This window comes from Calonectris borealis, chromosome 3 (assembly GCF_964195595.1).
Source record: "Calonectris borealis chromosome 3, bCalBor7.hap1.2, whole genome shotgun sequence".
Classification (NCBI taxonomy): domain Eukaryota; kingdom Metazoa; phylum Chordata; class Aves; order Procellariiformes; family Procellariidae; genus Calonectris; species Calonectris borealis.
The window spans coordinates 126900761-126922888 of NC_134314.1; the positions used below are offsets into that span (position 1 = coordinate 126900761).

Sequence of the window (22128 nt, forward strand, 5' to 3'; positions counted from 1 at the left end):
CTGGACGTGGGCATGGAAATACACCATTTTAAACAGATCAGGATGTATCTCTGGGATTCAGAACCCTTTGAGTATTTTGTAATACCATTTGTCAAAAAACCAGGAATATCTATGTCATGAAGCTCCTTTTTTTGCTTTGTGAATTGCACAACAGCACAGGCCTCTCCTATCTGATAGATATGGAGAATGAATTAACTGTAGATATTTGAAAGTATTGAGGCAGTGAGCTGGGAGGAGGAAGCGTTTTCTGCCTTGCCTTCAATTTTTTTTTTTTTCTTTGTGTTGAACCTCACCAAGCAATGTAATTTTTGTTGCCGGGGAAGACTGAATGGTGTTATACCCAATCGACTGAGAAAGGGAGTTGTTCTCCTTCCTTGAGAATTCAGCTATTTTGCTCATAGCTTCAGGCAAGTTGCAAGACAACTCTGCATCAACTAAATCAAAATGAAAGGTGAAATATGTTTGTGAAAATAAGAATGATTAACTATTAGCTAAATCTGAAGTGCAGACTAAGCTGGTCTACATGGAGTATGTCAAAATTGTTCTTAGGCAACTGTAATTCTACTATTCCTTCTGATACCCGTAAGGAACATACAAGAGCAAGGATGTCTTAAAGGATAACTGGGAATTCTGAACTAAATCAAACTTGGGGTTCAGTCTGGGAACTTTCACAGCATACACATGCCATCAGACATTACTTCATTTCCAGTGAAGGGTTCAGTTTTCTCATCTGTAACAAAGAATGCTGCAGTTCCAACAGAAAGGGATTTGTTCCTTAGTAACAGTGTGCACTGAAGTGATAGATTTTTTTTTTTTTTTCTCCCCCTTAATAGATACCCTGAGGATATTAGAAGCCTCAGTAGTTTGTGTTTTCATCTCTTCAATAGGAAAGAGAAGGAAGCTAGCCTAGTACAGGTCAGATGACAAGCACGTTAGGTATCGTCAATTCTTTAAGATGTCCAAGGATTAGATTAGGTTAATCTTTCCAGAGGCACACAAAGTAAAGTTGTTGTTTGGGGGTTTTATTTAATCTGTCTAATGTTGAGGGCTTTAATGTATTAATAGATATTAATACTGACATGTTTTGACATAATTATTGGAGAAATTGTACTGTTCTAGAAGAAGAGTACTTTCCACCGGATCTCACAAAACGTACATAAAGTGATCAGCTGACATTACTGAGTTGGAAGAGAACTGTGAATGGCAGTTCCTCAGTAAAACAGAGTATGGGTAGTTCCTTCCAGGAGCTATTTTTTTTTTCCCTTTCTCTCTGTTAAATGGATGCTACTGTTTGCAGTCTCATTAGAAAGGATATGTGGGTACAATAAAGATTTTATGGTGACAATAGAGATTCTGTACGATAAAGAATTTTTTTTTTTTTTTTAAATCTATACCAATATGAAAGTTCCTTTTAGTCATGTCACAGATTTGGCTTCTGTGATACAAGGATCACTGGAGATCCATTTGTCAATGCTGAGAGGAAAATGTGCCTCTCATCCAGATAGCACTGTAACAGATATTTGAAGGTAAATAATAATTTGATTTCTCCTCCTCCACTGTGTCAATTTAAGCATATGCTTAAGTGCTTTCTTGCAATACTGCTATAAAAATATTCTTGGAATATTTTGAATTGGAATTGTCTATTGGGATATAAGGAAAAAAAGTATTCCCAAGAAAGGTTGTCAGGTAATGGAGTAACTAGAAGGTTGCTGTAGAAGGTTGCTAAGATGCTAAGGGTTAAACTCAAGAAATCTTTCAACAGGAGGAGATAGACAAGGTAACCCAGACTATGAAATTAATTTGCAACTCTTGTCACACGTTTATGACTGCAGGTTGAAAATTCCACCCTTAATTCTCAAAGCACATCTCTTATGAATCAGAATGCACAACTGTTGATCCAGCAGTCTGCTTTAGAAAATGAGAATGAATGTGTGCTCAAGGAACGTGAGGATCTGAAATCGTTGTATGATTCACTTCTCAAAGATCATGAAAAACTGGAACACCTGCATGAACGCCAGGCTTCCGAGTATGAATCTCTGATTGCTAAACATGGAAGTCTTAAATCTGCACACAAAAATCTGGAGGTGGAGCATAAGGACTTAGAAGATAGGTAAATATGCATGAGTAAAATTAGAGTCTGCAATTCCTGAGCAAAAAGCAAAAAACACTGTATAACTAGTATGAATAAAATTAGTATTACTTAAATATAACATTAAGATCTTAAAACTTTGAAAGATCACCGTTTCAGAAAAATTCCATATTTTCTTGTCATTCCAAAGAAAGAAACTTAAATATGATTTTTGTTTGCAGGTACAATCAATTGCTGAAACAGAAAGTGCAGCTGGAAGAATTGGAGAAAGTACTCAAGATAGAACAGGAGAAAATGCTGCAGCAAAATGAAAAACATGAAACTGTAGCAGCAGAGTATAAAAAACTTTGTGATGAAAATGAAAGGTAAAGCAAAAGTCCGATATGTGTATTAGTAGAGCTCTGAGCACTTGCCAGTACGGTCTAACCAAGTGTTGTATCCTCTCACATTTCTTAATACCTGATGCTGCAATTCAGGATACTTACGATCCATACCTTATAGCAACTCCACTCCGTTGGTCTGCGATACAGTCATTGTAGAAAAACTAAACAGGAAAAAAAAGCAAACCTACAAAAAATAATTATTATATCCTGAGGATACTGAATTCCGCATAGCATCTTGAGGAATGCCAGGCCAAGCAGTGTGCAGTATGGTTGTGAGCTGTGAAGGGAGCAAGCCACTCTGCGTGAGTTGCTTAAGGGGCAAGGTAAGGGAGGTTAATGCCAGTAGGAGTAGAAATGCAGTGGATGGTGAAGCCCTGCTTGACCCCTGCAACTGGGCTATAGCTTGCCCGAAGTAGTCGGGTTTAATAGTAGTATTTACATAGCATGATACTTCCCCCCTCAAGAAGAGGCATTAAGATTTGTTCATCTGGCAAGGAGGCTCACAGTTAAATGCCTCCTACCTTTGGTGTTGTGTGAGGAGGATTGTAGGAACTGGAGGTTGTTTTTAGAAAGGGGCACGGCAAGGCCCAGTAGGGACGAAGGGAGATCAAGAGTCAATGTGTGCAACCTCCATGATTGCCAAAGTTTGGACCATTCCGATTTCCTTACTATTTTGTGTTGGCAAGAAATTCTAGCTGTTTTGTAAGAGTCTTGTGTTTTGAGAAGTGGCATCTTAAAACTAGTTGTGATGTCTGCATTTAGAAATCCTGATTTACTGTGGAGAATCTGGAGTGTTTGGCTTAAAGGCAGAATGCATACCTAAGAAAATTAGACTAAGAGATTACTTACCTACAGTATATGATACTAAGAAATTTTTATATGTATTCTGTGGAGTAGTATACAGCCCTGGAAATTTCATGCTTCAGAGGGAATGTGGGTCGTGAATACATTTCCTTCTATCTGCATGTATTCTTTTATGGTGTCTTTTAATTCCAGGCTTACTCATACATACAGTCAGCTCTTGAGAGAGAATGAAGTTCTCCAAACCGATCATAAGAATTTGAAAACATTATTGAACAATTCCAAACTAGAGCAAACACGATTAGAAGCTGAGTTTTCTAAACTCAAAGAACAGTATCAACAACTGGATATTACATCGACAAAACTAAATAATCAATGTGAGGTATGTGAAAATTATGCTATTTTTCATGACTGGTATCATTGTAACATTCATGTAAGTGTATTTGTAGATCCATAAAATCATATGAAGTGCTTGAGAATTAGTCATTTGGTTTATAGATAAAGAAGTTGGTCTGAAGAAAAATTATTTGCTTATTGTACAGGCAATACAAAAATTGGGGCCCGTTAGGTAAACTGTTTTAAGTTATTTAAAGCATTTAAGAGGCTTTTATCAGTTGAGTCATGATTTAGTTGAGTTTTCTGTTTGATTTGACTATCAGAATCCTTGTAGACCTTCATTTTCTTGATAATCTCATTATCTGTGTGTAAAATATGCTCACATATATATGCATGTACCATTTCATATATTTTAACAGCTGCTTAGCCAGCTTAAAGGAAATCTGGAGGAGGAAAACAGACATCTACTAGATCAAATTCAGACATTAATGCTACAGAATAGAACATTACTTGAGCAGAATATGGAAAGCAAGGATCTCTTCCATGTAGAGCAAAGGCAGTACATGTGAGTTTTTAAAACAAATTCTGTGATTAGGGCAGTTACACTAATACCTATATCTTTTTAAAAAAGCTTCTGTTTTATATAGAAATTAACATGTGTGCTACTTCTGAAATGTTTCTTTTTTTAAAAGAAAAATTTAAATTATATATGAAAAGTAGATAACAAACTATAAACATTATATTTTTAGTTCTAAAGGATCAGTGCAACTGTGTTCATTATTGATGATGCAAATCAGGAATAAAAATGTTAGTTATTCCTCATTCTACTGCAAGGAAAGTTCCTAGGTTTGTTTGTAAGCTGTAAACCTTTTTAGTGAATTTGAGAAAAGGAAATGTGCTTGTCTAAATGATTCTGTTAGAGTCTATATGCACTTTATTATTATTATTATTATTATTATTATTATTATTTTAAAAAGGGGAAAATTCTATTATGTAATAAAGGCAAATGGCATTTTTTTCAGTTTTATATCATAATGTTAAACCTAAGACTGCTTGTTTGCTGTCTCTCTCTTGGTTTTTCAATAAGGAACAAGTGTTATATAATAATTCCTCATTAAAGGATACCCAAAGGAACATGCTACTCGCACATTACATATACATTTTTGAAGCATACATTATCATTAATTTCTGTTTACAGTGACAAGCTAAATGAATTAAGGCGACAGAAGGAGAAATTGGAGGAGAAGATAATGGATCAGTATAAATTTTATGAACCATCTCCACCAAGAAGGTACTGATGAACATGATATAAAAATAAACGCAAATCTAAAACAAGACATACCTATTCTGTTCCAGCTGAAAATCAAGTTTTCATTAAACTTCAGGGGAGCAGAATCGTGTCTGTGTTCTTGCATACAAATAGGAAAAGTCTGAAGGCATAAGTAATATATAGTAAATGCAATAAATGTACTGTATTATTGATAACAGAAGGGGCAACTGGATTACTCTGAAAATGAGGAAGCTGATAAAATCTAAGAAGGATGTTAATCGAGAACGTTTGAAGTCCGTGACCCTTACGCCTACCCGGTCAGAATCCAGTGAAGGATTTCTTCAGCTGCCCCACCAGGACAGTCAGGATAGTTCCTCTGTGGGCTCGAACTCTCTTGAAGATGGCCAGACCTTGGGGACCAAAAAGAGTAGTAGTGAGTACTGCAAAACGTTTTTTTCTTTTGATAATCCTTGGCTAAATGTCTTTTTCATATGATAAAAATTAAGAGGTCCTCATAAAAGGCTGCGTTTTGGAGGATTTTTTTTAAATAATCTTTAAAGTCTTTAGGAGCGAAGCCTGAATTCATTTATTAATGACAGATTTATACTGATTTCTTGAGTCAGTAAGCAAACTGCTTGAGTGTTTGGGCAGGAGCTAGTTTTTAGCATTTCTGTAGCTCTAAATGTAAATGTTAAAATACATTTACAGTGCTTGGGTAAGATGAGGCAGGCACTGTAATGGGATCAGAGAACAGAATTTTGGATAGAATGTCAGATGCCACCACTAGTACACTATTTTGTTTCTCCCAATTGTCCCAGCATGAATCCTTCCCCTTGTCTTGGAAGTGCTTTCCAAGCTGTGGCTGTGCTAATATCCTTTAGTTGCTAAAAAGATCTTCTGTCTGAAGGTGTTCCTCCAGCATCTCACAAAACCAACGATGAAGAATTTTCATAATATTTGAGTATGCAATAGGAAGAGTTAATGTAGAGACATAACCTGTTAAAAAGATGTGAATTGTTACTGATCCTAAAGATTAGACTTAAGTGGCTGAGAGGGAGACTGAGGAGGTTTACAGAGGCGTGGATAGATCGAATATTCCAGACACAATTTGCTAACCTTGAAAGAGCCTGACAGCTGTCACGTTAGGGTGCCCACAGTATAAAAAGGCCAGGTTCTGTGCAGCATGTACACTTATTATCTATATTTTTTGCTATCCACTCTTCGCATGGATCATGAACTGCCCAATTTCTCACAACTTGAGAGATAATAGTACAACCAAGTTATCAGGTTGTAATGATTCTATTTAATAATTATGCACGAAAACACATTTTGGCTGTGCATGTAAAAGCATCAGAATACGTGTGTATTAACATTCACTTAAAATCTTTGCAATACTTTTTTAAAATTTAGTGTCTTGGGTTTCAAAAGACAGCAGATAGATATTCTGGTTTTTGTGCCAGCTATGAATTTGCTGTCTTAGAAATAATTAAAGCCATGATGTATTTTTTTCTTTTGTGCTTATTGCAGAAGCTTAGTCAAAGTTAAAAACATCTAAAAACACTGTTTCAGGGAAACTTAAAATCAGATTTGTAAGTGTTTTTTTAGTAACTGAAGAAAATAGTAAGTTTGAGGGTACATTGTATCACTTCCGTTGCTAACTTGTCAATTTGGGAAGCTTAGCATTTTTCAGTGCAAGGGTCTGTTAAGGTTCAAAACAGGTACTTTTGACTCTTAAAAAAAGCAACTGTTGCTTTTACATATAAACTGGAAGTCTTGCGGAGTTCAGGAGTGACTGAAGCTATAGTGGATGTGTTTGCAAGTGTGTTAGTTTGAGTCAAGAGTGTGCACGCTTTGGTTCAGACCATCTGCATCTGTGTCAACGATTTCATGTTCTGGAAAGGCTCTTTTATGTGACAGTTTTCTTTGCATGATACTTGGGACCTTGTAGTGTGCCGTTACCCTCTTGGTGGAGCCATGGTTGAAGTTACGGTGACTGATCCTCAAAAGAGGTTTGAAGTTGTTCAGACCTCATTAATTTTCTACTCTATGGACCTTGTTCATGTTCCCCTTAATCCCAGTGTGTTTATCCACAAACTGGAAGGGCTGATCTAATTCTGGATCCTAACGTTCCTCCTTTACACATGTCGCCGTGGAAACCACAGTTTTTGATAGAATTTGGATGAATTATGTGCCAATTCAATGCTGACAATCTTATTGAGACAGTTTGCGTTTCACAAATTTAAGAGAATATCTCAGTATTAGAAGTACCGGTAATGGTGCACATTTTGCAGTCTATTTCTTCTGCTTTTAGAATGACTGTAAATCCTAAATATCAAGATACTGTGGCTCCTTTCTTTTCTGTAAGAAGTGGCTTGGCAGTAGCGGCTTCCACTGAAAGAAGCTACAAGAAAGAGAAAACCTGTAAGTTGCCGCCTGTCTATGCAAATGCTCAGGGATTGTAGCTTTCCACACTGGTTGAAGGCATTTTTGGGTACGGGAGGAGACAGGTTCTGTCCCACCCTGATCTCCTGCGTCTGGGAACAGCGGTGGTTCCAGAGGGAACTGCTGAGGTGAAATGTCCTGCGTGTTCTTCAGTAGGCAAGAGAAGGCAGTTTACATTCCCCAAATTGCAGTCTCTGGCACAAATCAGTGGTGTTCTCAGAAGCTAGAGGACAGACTATCTGACATAAAGTGATCTTTGAGATGTATAGCTTTCCTACCCCATATCCCCTGTCAGAGAAAGCGAGAGGAGATACTGATTCCAAAATGCTACCACTACTGATAAACAGATTCGCTTTGTGAAATCTGTAGATTTTCTTCTTTTGAAAATGATGGTGGAGGCTGTTGTCCTAATACAGGACACTTTCTCATGTAAACATTTTCAAGAGACCTATTCTCTTACAAAGGTAGGTGGTCTTGGTGCAAAAACCGGGTTGGCAGTTGTGCAGAGAAGACGGCACCTGAGGTCTCTGAGTGCTTGGAGCCCGTGTCTGATTCCAGAGGTCCCCTGAAAGGAGGGGGTGCCTGTATGCGGCACAAGTGAAGTCCTGCAGGCAGCGTGGGTGCTGTGTGCCCCTCTGGCTGCAGAGTCTCACCTTGGCTTTTCGTGTCTGTATTCGGTGGTTGAGTCAGGCGAGTACCGCAGATCTGACATCTGCTTTGTGCAGAGCCTTTTTCCTCGGGGGGATGGGATACCATTCTGAGCTTTTGCATAGAAAACCCAAGGCAGGCAAGTGGAAACATTTTTTTTTCTGTAGAGGAAAAGAGATTACTTTTGCTAGCTTCCACTTTAGATTAGATTATCAACAACATCCCAAGGAATTAAGACTATTAATAAGCCTGTCATCTTTAAATAGTAGTACCAGTAGCAGACACATCGTATCATAGTGGAAATAAAAGTAGTATATTGGGCTCCATTTTCTATTACCAAAACATTTATTACCAAAAGATGTCTCCCTAACATTTTCTTGTGCGCATGAACAAAACGATTTGAGGATTTTAATACTATCCATACAGAATTCCCCAGAGTATTTCTGGCAAACAGTAGGACGATTACAAAATGGGAGACTTCCTGATCAGTGGAGGAGTTCTGCAATACTCATCATTCATTTTCAGCTCAGAAAGCAAGAACATGCTCATAGAATACTGAAAAGAGCAAGAAAGGTTAATGAATTATAACTAGAGTTCTTTGAGTAGATGATTATTAAGACCAAAATAGTTCTCCTGCCATCCTATTTTTAAAGTCTGTTGGAATAAAGGACTTAATAATAAGCCCTCTTAATAAAGAGCTAAAGCTGCCTAAACTAAACTTCGTGGTGTCCTGTTTGTTTCTTCTGTAGCTCTGTCATTCCAGGATTTTTTGCAAGACGTGTTTAGTTGTATTCTTCGCAGAAATTACTTACGTAGTCTCTTAAGGAGGTTGCATTTTACCCAAGGACGGGTGCTGATTTCCAGGACACCGGTAGTTGCGGTGGAGTTTTCTGTTTGTTGCAGTTGCTGAGAGCCATGAATCAGTCCTTTTGGAGGCCATCTGTGTTAATGAACAAGAATCACAGATGACTCGAATCATTCTTGAACATCCTCTGGTTACTTTTTAGTAAGATTAGGGTGGATGTTTTTAATTATCTTGTCTATAAAGGGTTATAGAGGGATCAGTTATCTTGTCTATAAAGGATTATAGAAGTTACAAAAGGTCACGTTTCACCATGATGACAAAAAGTAGTAGAAATAGAACAGAATTACCTCTTTGGTTTGGCATTAGTGTTAAAATTGATTACCTGCTAGAAAACTAGTCTGATGCTGTACCTCATATTCCTTTGGCAGGGAGCTATTCAAAGCTACATACTTTTATATACAATTAGATAGACAATATGCATGTCTCCTTTATGGGAGGTTTAGCGGCCTCTGCTTTTTTTGAGCCAGTCAGCATCTGTGTTTATGTTGGTTTTGGCTTATTTCCTCAGCATCTACAAGAGGAAGAATGCTTTATTGATTTAGGAAAAAAACAAACCAAAACAAAAACCTGGTTACTTTGAAGTACCTACAAGTATATGTACATAATAAAAAATATCTGTGTACCTATGTAGTGAATAATTCAAAGGCGAAATTGTACTTAGTGTACTTTTATCTTTCATAGGTAGCACATGTGCCTTTCTTTTCTCCCTGTTCTTCCCCACCTCACGTCATAAGGACCTGACATAGGAGGGTGTCTGCTGTCCCTCTCTGGTCGAGATAGAGTTATATCCTGCAACTGTGAAAACTTTTGTGTTTGGTTTTGACACTTGTGGCTGTGCCAATCATGCATTCATTGGAAGTTGTCAAATGTATTGCGTTGTAAACCTCTTACTCTAAGTGCAAACACAGAATAACATGGAAAGGGAGATTTCTTTCTCTTTCAAGGTAGTTCATGTGCACTTGTAAATGCATATGTATATATGTACTGCTGTATAAAATAGAAACTGCTGTATAACAAGCTGCTGGTTAAGCAGAAAACCAAGGCAAATTGCAAAGCATGTGTCCCAAAAGTGACTTCAGAGAGATAAAATAAGCAGAACTTGGGCTGATAGACTGGACTATGCTGCTTTCATATCTGCATAAATAAGAACCTTTTGGTAACTTCATTATGCATTTCTTTCTGGATCTTTACGTGCCAGTTGTTTGCATGTGGCACCTGTATGCTTGGCAGTCAGCTGACACATTTATCTGATGCTTCAGAATGCGGGTGTCTGCCAGTAATCGGTTACTAATGCAGAACAGCTGAATCTAAGGACAAGATTAACTTGTGATATCCCCCTCCTCCATCTTTTAATACTCTTTGTAATTTTAACTCTACTTCCTGATATTATGTATCTCAATTTTCTCTTAGCCCTAACCCAGAATGTTACAGCAACACTCAAATTTGGATTTTCTTTTTTATTTTTTTTTTTAATCTTTGGTATTTTTTCAGCTAGAAAATTTGGTGTGTACCATTCCAGCCAACAAATCTTGATTTTATTTTTCTTATTACAGATTTGAAGTGGATTATTTCAGTAAAATATTAAAGTCACTGCACACAAACAGCAGATTGAACATAAGGTCCATGTAATTTTTATACAAGGCAGTAGACAATCAAAATTATTAATGAGCACAAAATGTAACAGATGAAGACTGTGTCCTACTAGAGATGCAGGGCAAAACATTACAAAAGTTATTAATCTCAAAAAAAAAAGGATGTGAACATACTTTAAAGTAGAAGTTGTACTTAGAGTTGCTTTCCTTTTAAGCTTTTTTTGCTTCGCATTTTTCTTTATGTTCAAGAAATGTTATCTTTCACAGTAAAAGCTATATAATCGTCAATTTCTATAATCGTCTGCAAAGAAGTTACATTTAGTTTTTCAAGAGCTTGGCAGTTAGAACTTTCGAACTGTATTACACTTCATTATTTTCGGTGCATTTCTGAGTATATTAAAGTTTTCATAGTGTAGTTTTCATATTTCAGTGTAGTTTTCATATTTCATTGTCACACAGAAGCATGTGAATGATAGTTTTTAGCATAGCATACATAGCTTAAACTCAGACATTCATTTCTGTCCTTAGTTTCAACATTTAACTTCCATCTGTTCTTCTCCCTTTTTTTCTTTCATTTCCCTGTTTCCGTTTTTCCTCATGCTATGACATAAAAGTGGTTGCACTGAAAAGACTGCCCTTTTTGAGGAACAGACCGAAGGAAAAAGACAAAATGAAGGCCTTCTACCGTCGCTCCATGTGTAAGACTTTATGACAGTTCAGCTTCTTTTAAATGGCTACACTGGCTTCCATTACTAATTTTTCACTAACCTCTCCCTGGACTGCGCTGTATTTTTCCTCCTACTTTGCAATGTGCAAGTCCTGCTACAATACAAGGAGCTGGAGCTTTTTCTTTTTCCTGTTGTTTTTTTTTTTTTTTTTAAAAAACCTTGGCACTGAATACTTTATATATGTGCACACGTGCACACACGTACCCACACATTTACATGCACAAGCACACGCACATACATATATATATTCAGTGCATTGCGATTGCATATATTTGTATACATAGTTGTCTATATACACATGTCTCTATGTGTATATAAATTTACAGTGCACTGTGTTAACCTAAATAGTTCCAAATTACACATTTCTTAAGCCTTTTGTTAAGAAATCATTGTAATCTTTTGTTTAAAGAAAGCGTAGAAAATAGTGCAACGCTGTATGGTGGTCTGTCACTCTTCAAGTGTTCATGAGTTGTTGTTGCCAAAATGTTGTATTGATTTATTTTATTTTATTTTTTAATAAGGGGTGGACAGTTTTCTCTAGTTTTGTGAAGTAAAGGTGAATATCATCAGATGTCATCTTTTTCAGATCCTTTTATTTGTTATTATGTAAAATACAGTATCCCTGCAGTAACCTGCACTGTACAAGGATCCCGTATCATTGTTGACATTATATTGTATTATCACCTTTGCCCATTTTATCCTTCTTCATTCCATTTTATCATTGCAAACAGTATATCAAAGCTTCTAACACATATATTACATATCATTGCAGCGCAAGCATGGCGATTATACCTAATAAAATCAGTATTGAGAACCATACTGAGCTGAAAGAAGTCTTTGCCTTGTAACACTTCTCATTCATTGAGCTGATTGCATGTCATAACATGAATGATCTTGTTTATATCTTCCAGTATTCAATACGCTTTAATGCTTAGAAAACTGTCAAACGTTTTGCAATACAAAATAAGAACAGAAGCAAATACATTGACCATGCTGATCATTTGCTTTCATTTGCATCCCAGCCATGAATGACCTGGTGCAGTCCATGGTCCTAGCAGGAGGACAATGGACAGGTAGTTCTGAGCATCTGGAGGGTCCTGATGATATATCTACGGGTAAAAGGAGGAAAGAATTGGGAGCTATGGCCTTCTCTACTACAGCTATCAACTTTGCAACTGTCAACTCTTCTACAGGCTTCAGATCCAAGCAGTTGCTAAATAACAAAGGTATAGGTAGAAGCTTTTTGCACCGTGATGTGACTATGTGTAACGGCAATTTCGTATAAATACTGGTTTTACTTATATTTTAAGTTTTCCAGCAAAAAGCAACCTGAATAATTGAGTTGCAGTGCTAAGATACTGAATAGGTTTAATAACTGCAGTTATAAAATATTTCAGGATTTTTCCTACAGAATGTTACAGAAGTAAAAATGGATTGGTTTGAAAAATATTTTAGTATGTTTTACAGATGATAAATATTTCAATAATATTTTCATTTTGTTTTATTTTACATCTTCTTTTATATCTCTGTGTATAGATACTACATCCTTTGAAGACGTAAGTCCACAAGGTATTAGTGATGATTCTAGTACAGGATCAAGAGTTCATGGTAAGATATGAACTTTAATTAAATGAATTAAGGATATTTTCTGTGAATGTTAACAAAGTTTGCAAAAAAAAGTGAATGGCATTGTTACGAGTGAGCATGTTTTCTGTGATTTGCATATCTCTTGAATGTATAGTATCATTTCTTCAGATTATTCTTTTCTTTCTTAACTACTACGTCAGATAGATGTTCTATATCTCTAGTAGAAAGTATCTATGAAGTGCATCTGAACAGGATCAAAACATTTTCCCTTTTAAAAATTTATTTGGAGTTAATAGTAAAATAAAAGACGTTGCAATTTCAATCCTAAAAAACCCAAATCCAAATCTGGCCTGATTTTCCAATGTTTATTGTTCAGTGAAACCTAAATTTGTCATGGGCTGTATTTTATAAAGCCATTACACGTTCCTTCAAGCAAAGCTATGAAGTGAAAGCTATCATAGATTATTTAGAAGTGATTTATTATTATTTAACTCTTCTATACATACTTAAAATTAGTATGAGCAACAGACATTTTTGAAGATAATAACAGTGCATTTCCCTTGTATTGGATAGGAGTACAGGACATTATCTGTGCAGATGCTCTTGCTCCTCCTGTTCGTGGCATTTCAACAATGTGCAAGGTTCCTTGTCAAATCTGTTGTAAGTGACCTAATCACGAGCAGCTTTCTGCATGCCCATCCTTTCATCTGTAAAATCCTGGTTTCCCACTAACCAGTCAGTTTCAATTCTAAATGTACACTCTATTTCTCTTTTCCTTTCCCTTGTACCTTACTATTCCTGTAGTGCCCTTTTCTAAAGTGTCCTCTTGGACTGCCTGGAAATCCCTTCGCTTTCTGATCTGTAAGAAACCACTTTGTTGACAATGGGCATGCTCAGCCTGTGAAATAGTGCATGATTCCTGCCTCTGAGCATTCTGTGATCAGAATGTAAAGGTACCGTGCCACCTGCTAAAATTTTATTCATCACGGTGTCTCCTAATTTTCCATTTAGCTTCCAGACCAGCCAGCCTTGATAGTGGCAGAACATCCACTAGCAATAGCAATAACAATGCTTCACTCCATGAAGTCAAAGGTATGCTGTAGGTGAATTTACATACATGCTTCATTTCCATTATTTTCTCTGCAAGATCATCTATATAGGTTTAAAAAAGAACAACCAAAAAAATTCCCACAACGCACCACAACATGTTTTTCTTTAAGCATTTTATAGCCTTCATTCCCCAAATTAGGAAAGGATGCAAGTATTAGTAGAACTTATGTTTTTAATAAATATTAAAAGGATGATATTAGTATATAAGTTGCAAACTATTTTAAACCAAACCTAACCCAAGTAATGATGTTACAAAATAATAATTCCCCTCAAATTACTTTAACATCATTTATTTTTAAGCAGAGAAGTTGCTCCATTTTTTTCTTCTAGCATCCTACCACATGTGCACTGCTGCTGCATAGTGTACAACACAAACTGGACAAAATGGCATCTGTAATACCATCCTGCAAACTTATATATTTTGTTTTTAAAGGATTAATAATGTTCCTGGGTTTAGCAATATTCTCTAATTTTCATATATTACGAGCCTTGATATGTCTTTGTCTATAATGGCCGTTCTAGCTGGAGACCATTGTACATACTAAACTAGAACGCTGCCAACTCAAGACTTCATTTAATATTCATGGCTTGCATTTATTAAAAGCTATCTCTTTGTTTGGAAATGTAGAGATGAACGCTAGCTAAAGAATTCTATTTATTTTCTATCTGTTTGATTACTCCCTTCTGTAAAAGATTCTTTGAGGTAGTTCTTGCCCCAGTTTCTGTACAGTACTAGAAATTTCTGCGATTTATCTTTCTTCAAACTTAAGCTCATTTCTTAGGAGTAACATGAAGTAGGAAATACTTGATTATTCATCAGTATTTTTTAAGCGATTCACAATCATTGAAAAACAAAAAGAATTGGTGTTGTGGAATTTATTTTGCATTTAATGCCCTGTGCTTGCTTCAGGCCACAGTTGTAATAAACTAGAATTAATGGCAGGAACTGTTGGAGAAGCAGCATTCCGAAATAGTTCTTGTTGAAGAACTATGTTGAAGAAAATATTTTCTCTCCATTCCATCCTTTGTATTTCACTTAATGTAAAACTCATTAATAGTATATTAGAGTGTGTGTGCCTCACAGTGATGCTGAACAGGAGTGGAGGCATATCTTTAGCCTCTTGGAATATAGTATTATGTAGGTGGAGGCCCAGATTATAAGAGGAAGGTAGTTTTTTATTCAAAAGCTATCACGTTGTGTTTAAAGAGCTGCAAGAGGTAAGTCAGGGGAGTGCAATTGTATTAATAATATATTTGGTTTGAGTAAAAAAGGACAACTGGATTTTTTAGTATTTTAAATAGAATTGTTGTTAACTGAATCTGATCACGTTCCAGATTTGAGTAAGGCTATACTGTTCAACAGCTTTCATATATTTTTCTTATGGAATACTTAATACCATTTACCCCAAAAGCAGGTGCAGTTAACAATCAAAGCAGGCCGCAAAGTCACAGCAGCGGAGAATTTAGTCTGCTACATGAACATGAGGCTTGGTCCAGCAGCAGCAGCAGTCCTATTCAGTATCTGAAAGGTCATACAAGGTCTAGTCCTGTGCTGCAGCAAAGGACGCCTGAAATACTGGATAGTCGTGGAAAACAGATCAAAACCGGTTCTCCTGGAAGTGAAGTTGTTACCCTGCAACAGTTCTTAGAAGAAAGCAACAAGAGTACCTCAAGTGAGGTTAGTTTAAAAAAATATTTTAACTCTGTTATTATCCCATCTATGGGCACAGAATTAATAGAAGACTTATAGTGAATGGAATTGCTTTAAAACTTTGTGGAGATACTGGTTACGCCTGCATTAAGAAGTAGTGTGGACTGTATTCTGATAAACTGTACTTGCTGTATTACACACAAAATGATTTGGAATTTCGCAGCTTGACCCTTTCTGGGTTACTGAATTAGGTAAGAAGGTCGATCTCTACTGCACAAAATTGTCCAGTGTGCTGATGCATGGTACGCTCATCAGAGTTCAGATGGAAGGCCATAAACTCAAAGTAGGTTTACTTTTCTTCTTCCAGTTCAGCACTTGTCTTCAGTAAGAGCTGTTGTCAGATCTGTCTTACATCAACAGGAAGGAAGATGCTTTACTTCATTCCCTGAGGAGAGACTCTTGTCTGCTTCAGTCTCTTCTTTTTCACTCTACTAGGCAAAAAACCTGACCTTGGAGCTCATTGAAATCTGAGAGGAATCAGACAAAGAGAATGTTTCTCTAAATCAGTGACAGTTCGTTAGAAGCCCAAAATCATCTTGTCTCTGCTAGCGTTCTGATTTCTTCATCACTAGTTCTTGAGTAGATCTGTCCGAAACCTAGAAGTGCTCTAGGATAAAGCAAGCCAGTTACTGTGACCAGGGCCTATCAAGAGTAAGGATCAGACTCCATCTATTTTTAACGACACAATGGAAAATTGAAAAATATACATTCACAACTGAATTGATTGAGGTAATCTGAGACTTGAGTTTCTGGATGTTTTGTTAGCTACTTAAAATGACCTCTCACCTGTGGTCTCTCTGACAAGGATTTTTGTTTTTAAGTGTTAGACAATACTCTTCTGGCAATAGAAATGAAAGAAACCACCTGAGTCATCAAGTCTAGTCCAGCACTGTTCATGAATTACAGAATCCCTTTTGTAGCATCACAGAATCATTCAGGTTGGAAGGGTACTTACGAGGTCTCTTTCCAGTCTTCTGCCAGAGCATCTCCTTAATGCTTTTAGCTTAATTCTTTCCAAATTGTCTCTTTTACCATTTTGAAAAAGACTGCAGTCTTTCTCCACTGAGTCTGTGAATAGTATTCATCTAAACTTTTTCTTCTAGCTCTGAAGTCTTTTCTCCAAAAAGGAAAAATGGGGAGCTGTCTGGTCCAAATTTAGGCACCAAGGGTACCTAAAGGTTATCTGCTTTGTATTACTTTCTGAGGTTTTTGTCCATTATTTGAGTGTATAGAGAATTTAAGCTTTTAGCTCTGGACAATCAGTATAAGTTAAAACAATAGTCCATATGAAATTGCTTAGGAAGTATTGATGAGTGATGGCAGAGGGCAAATGGGTGAGAAGATGAATGTGAAGTTTCGATCATTTGATTTGTTGCATTAATCAGAATTACAGGTACTAATTCCAGATAGTTATGATCTGTGTGACACCTAGTTCTCAAAGTACTTGCTTGTAAGTAGTACAGAAAACTCATGACTATGTACTGTAAATGTTTAATGCTGCTTTTAGATCTGAGAAATTTAAAAAAAAAAAAAAACACAACTTTTTAGAATTGTTCTTCATTTATGTCCTCAAAGATTGCTTAAGAAAAGGTCAAAATTACAATTTATAAATTTTTAAGTTGTTTCATATTTTTGACAGATGAAATCTGCAAGTGAAGAGAATCTTTTAGATGAAGTCATGAAAAGCTTATCTGAGTCTGCGGAGCTGACAGGAAGGGAAAAGCTAAGAAAACAGTCGTCTGCTGGTTGTAGTATTGTGAGATCATTAAGTGTAAAACATACGGTTGATTTCTCAGATGGACGATCCATTAAACCAGAACAGCTGGTAAGGCCCAGCCTTCGTAAAACTGAAGATACCTACTTTACTAGCTCTCCAATAAAATTTACATCAGGCACTCAAGGGAAGGCCAAGTCAGTTAAAGAGAAGATACAAGCAACTGTATCACAGCGACAATCAAGAGATTGCAATCCTTATGCTACCTTACCTCGTGCAAGCAGCGTGATTTCCACGGCGGAAGGAACTACTCGAAGGACAAGCATTCACGATTTTTTGTCTAAGGACAGTAGGCAACCTGTATCAGTTGATCCAGCACCATCCACCACTGACAGAAGTGTTCCATCAACCTCTAGTGAGTACTCAGCACACCAGTTATCCTCTAATCTTTTTCACTGTGTGGCTTACAGAGTAGATTGTGTTCCACAAAGCGATGCAGCTAATACAGTTAAACCACGTAATTTAGGATGTAACTCTGATGTGCCTAAGACTTCAAGGATGGAAAGGTCAAATTTTCGTGAGAGAACTTTGCTAAGCACAAGTGTGTTTAATGATAAAGTCAGTATATCTGGTAATGACAGCGCAGGATCATTTACTGTGGCTCAGCCATTTTTATCCCTTAACACCGAATTAGTTAGTAATATAAGTGGATTGCCTCAAAGATCTACATCAAAAACAACTGATCAGGCAAATCTGTCAGCATTTAGATCAGTACCGAAAAATCAAGAACAGCCTTCTGCTAATCAGAAACCTGATCATAGTGACCTACGGTCAGTTCTAACTAGTGAATTTGTTCCTTCCACCTGTGTAAACACCAGTGAGGCTGAAACCCCGCTACTGGTTTCTGAAGATAATAAGACTGTGTGGTATGAGTATGGTTGTGTATGATAAGGAAGTTGTATAATTAAATATATATATAGTCTAATATGACATATAGGTGGTGTTCTCAATGTCCACTGGATTTAGACAAAAATGCATTACAATGAAAAAAATAATTTCTTGTTAGATCTGCGGGTTGTTGTTTTCTAAGAACAATGGCGTAGGGCTCAGTTGTGTACTCTAGCATGTTTGAATGTAAAATTGTAATCTCACCAAAGTTTGCATGAAACATTAATTGCACTGTACATATTTTGCATGCTTTTAAAAGTCTTTATAATACAAGCTATATTTTTTTGTCACGCATTACAAATATTTTGGTTTTTTCCTGTACATTACTGAATGCATGTTAAACCAATTGCATGCTGCATTGCCAAAAATGGCACCGTGAACAACATACTTTGCGGTACAAAGACAGTACTTTTCAGTTGTGCTCATGCTTTCAGATGTATCAGTAACACATTGATTATGTATTTGGAGTAAAAACACTTTTTTCTTCCCCCTTCTTTCAAAAATGAGGTACTAACGAAAAGAAGCATTTAGAGAGATTTCAGTGTCTTACCCTTTTCATTTATGCCATGTCCTGGCATAAATACACTTTGCACAAGGAACAAGTAATAGCCCAATAATTCAGTGCCTTTAGCTTTCACAATAAATACGAATTACTGTTCATACTTATTAAAATATTTGAACATTCATAAATGCAAAGACCTTCATAATCCTAAACATAAATTACCATCCTCATGAAGAGGTGATAAATAGTCACATGATATGCAGCACTTGTGATGAAAAAATGACCCTTTCCACCTTTTCCCTTTTGTATGCTTTGTCTTTCCACGTCTGGTGTACAAATGTGGTGAAGTGTATGGTTTTATTAGGAGTCAAATAACAGAGTTATATGAGACTCCTTGTGATGTATGGTAATAAAAACCTATATTGATTATGGTGGAAATTCATTTTTTCTTCTTAATAGAAGTAACGCTAATATAATAGAAAACAAGATGTGTAACATAATAACAGAAAAACTGTTAAATTAGCACAGTTAAATAAAAGAAAAATAACAAAAAGTTTGCTTGCAAAATTATAGGAGTATAGGAATGCTTAAGCCAATAACTCATTAAATTCCAGATGGCCAGCTAAAGAGAAAAGTAATTACTTAATATGCCACTGTCTCTGCAATTGCTTGAAACTTCTTAATCGTAAATATAAACAGAGTTTGAAATTGTATCATACTTAAACTACAATTACATGAGGCCTTAGACATGAGCACTTTTTTGCAAGAGGAAATAGTTACTGACAGTTAATGTAGGCCGAAATTACATGCGGTTTAAAAAACTGAATGAAAATATATCTAGAGGAAAAATATTTAAAATTGAAAATAAATATTAAAAATAATGAATGTCATATTCTGATTTTTACAATTGAATTTATTTTGCCAGCAGTTTTGTGGCAGTCCTGGTACTGCTGAGTGGGTTGAACTTTAATTCCTTACAGTTTAACTAGGGAGGGGTAGAAGTGCTGCAAATACACAGTTCCTCAAGGAAAAGCGGCAGATGTCCCATGTATGAGTCTGTAAGGTCTCCGTTTCATACAGGAGAATTGGTAATAAAACGTGGAGACAGCCCTTTCCAGAGCTCCAGCTACATTTCAAGGTGGGGAAGAGGAACGAGAGGAGAAGATTGGATGTTTCAAAGACATTCTGTGGAGGGTAAAATTACCATTTCAAAATGTAAAGCAGCCATCCTTTACCATGTCTGCAGGCATCCATTATTGCTGGCCTGATAAATTTCTCACTTGTTAGTTATTGCTGTATTCCCTCTAGAATTGTCTCACCATTAGAAAAAAACAAATCCAAATCTGAAATATAATCTTAATTTCACATGCATTTACTCTCACACAGCAAGATCAGTGTTCTGATCTTGGGTCATGTCATTTGACTTCATTTCCATTAATCTGTAGATGTGTTTGAATTAGCTTGGAGTTGAACAGTGCTGTTATCTGAAGCGACGTGTGCATAATACATTTTGCAAGTTATTTAAGGAATTATAGAGAAAATCTTCTTAGCTCTGAGAGTACTTATTACAAGCTCATACTGTGCTACCAGTATCTGTATTTTTCTTAACTGATTGCAAGCCTGTGTCTTGCAGCAAGACTGCTTGTTATGAGCAGAACAAGGCTTGTAGCTAGAGGTAGTATCTGCTTTTTAGATCAACTGCTATTGTTCGAGAAATCGGATAAGCTTTCAGGCATGTTATTATCTCGTTTGCCAGCCTTGTCTTGCTTAGGTCCTTAGACTGTCACAGCTACAAAAAAATACCAGTATTGTCTCCAGATATGTTTATTCTGAACTCTCCAGCATGACCACTGAACCCCGATTGTAATCATGAGCAAGGCCAAGGTCTAAAGAGAAATTTTAAAGGTTACCCCTGTAGAGTGAAGTTAAAGCTTGCTATCAAGACAACAAAATACATTTTTTCCAGCCACTGCCCATGGGACACTTCAGTTTGCATTGTTTCATTTCTTTTCACAGCACTAAGCTTTCACATCCAAACCAAATCTGATAGTGAATATTTATGCCTGGTATTTAATGCCTTTTTAGCCTGTGTTTTACCTTACTCCATTGGGGTAGAGGGGGGCAGCATTAAAACAGCTTCTCTCTTAAACACAAAGGGCTTCAGAATAACTGAGTGTTAGTGTCTTTGAACACTAGTGTCTCAGGTCCTCTAGGGGAGTTCTACACTAACCTTGTCCAGCTCAAGCTACTATTTTGCATTGTTTTATAAATTCGTAATGAATTGCATTTCAGTTCTGAGGATAGTAACTTTTTGAGCTCCTATTTTGCTCCATTGAGTTCAGCTGCAGCAGCAAAAGCATGCTGCTAGAGATTTTTTAATGTCTCTGAAAAATAAATTGTCAACATTTGCTTATTATATATGAAAGAAAACAATTTTTTTCATGCACCGAAGGATTATTTTTCCTCCACTTTTTGGTCTTCAGGCTTTAACAGTAACATCGTGGATGTCTCTTTTGGTCTATGCTCAAACAGTGGAAGGATCGGCGAAATTCCTTCAGACCCAATCACTATTGCTCCCCGGCCACTCAAATGGCTGACCCTAAAACACACGGTGCGCTTGCTCATTCCTTGGTCCCTGCTGCCTTTAAAAATGATAAGTTAGGACTTTGCATGGTAATTACAAACACTGAATATGTGGCTGCCAGCCAGAAAAGGTTTTGTTGTTCAGGCCTAATAATTTGCTTGCAGTTAAAGGTTTGCTTGATGCTTTGCTTTAAGTGAATAGTAAATTAAGATACTGCGTTTTGCACGTTCAAGCTGTTGCATGCAAAGATAATTCTCTGTTTTGCAGAATTGAATGCGAACGTTTCTGTCAATGTGTAGCAGGTAAAAATGCAAAGATGAGTTAAGTTCTCTGCAAGGTTCAGTCAGCCTTGATTACATCTGATTTTTTTTTTTTTTTCCTTTTTGTACAGGCAGAAATTTAGGGTTAGTGTATCTGAAAGTTAAGTCTGTCTGAGTGTGGCTTTGAAAATAATACCTGGTTATCCTAAATGCTAAGATGAGTTTTAATGAGTGTAGTTGAGTAGGCGCTTCCAGTGAGTTTCTTCTATCCCTCTCCTCTGTCCTTTCCTCTAAAACAAAAAGAAGTGTTACATATCCTTTTGCTCTACTAATAAGTAGAATGTATTTTATGCATGAGGGTTTTTTTCATGTCCTGATAAACACAATGAATAACATGAAATGCTTTTCTCTGCAGATGTGGAAGCTATCCCAGAAAGCAGAAATTCAAAAAGCAGGTCTAGGGAGCAACAAAGCTCCTAATTCTATTACCCACTACATGAGATGTGGGCCAAGTGGTGAGTTTCCTGCCCAAAATGTAAATGAGATTAATTTCATTTA

General features: G+C 36.6%; 1 protein-coding gene across 1 annotated transcript in view; it reads left to right on the forward strand.

Moving 5' to 3' along the window:
• Window positions 1-22128, forward strand: part of CCDC88A (coiled-coil domain containing 88A) — a 78160-nt gene that overhangs the window by 54491 nt on the left and 1541 nt on the right. The window contains exons 20-33 of the mRNA XM_075147798.1: window positions 1833-2110; window positions 2311-2454; window positions 3469-3655; window positions 4029-4174; window positions 4808-4900; window positions 5098-5312; window positions 11041-11124; window positions 12177-12380; window positions 12691-12762; window positions 13315-13401; window positions 13753-13833; window positions 15264-15529; window positions 17202-17691; window positions 21986-22085. Of these exons, the coding sequence (XP_075003899.1) occupies window positions 1833-2110; window positions 2311-2454; window positions 3469-3655; window positions 4029-4174; window positions 4808-4900; window positions 5098-5312; window positions 11041-11124; window positions 12177-12380; window positions 12691-12762; window positions 13315-13401; window positions 13753-13833; window positions 15264-15529; window positions 17202-17691; window positions 21986-22050 (2412 nt within the window). The 3' untranslated portion in view covers window positions 22051-22085. The remainder of the gene's footprint in view (window positions 1-1832; window positions 2111-2310; window positions 2455-3468; window positions 3656-4028; window positions 4175-4807; window positions 4901-5097; window positions 5313-11040; window positions 11125-12176; window positions 12381-12690; window positions 12763-13314; window positions 13402-13752; window positions 13834-15263; window positions 15530-17201; window positions 17692-21985; window positions 22086-22128) is intronic.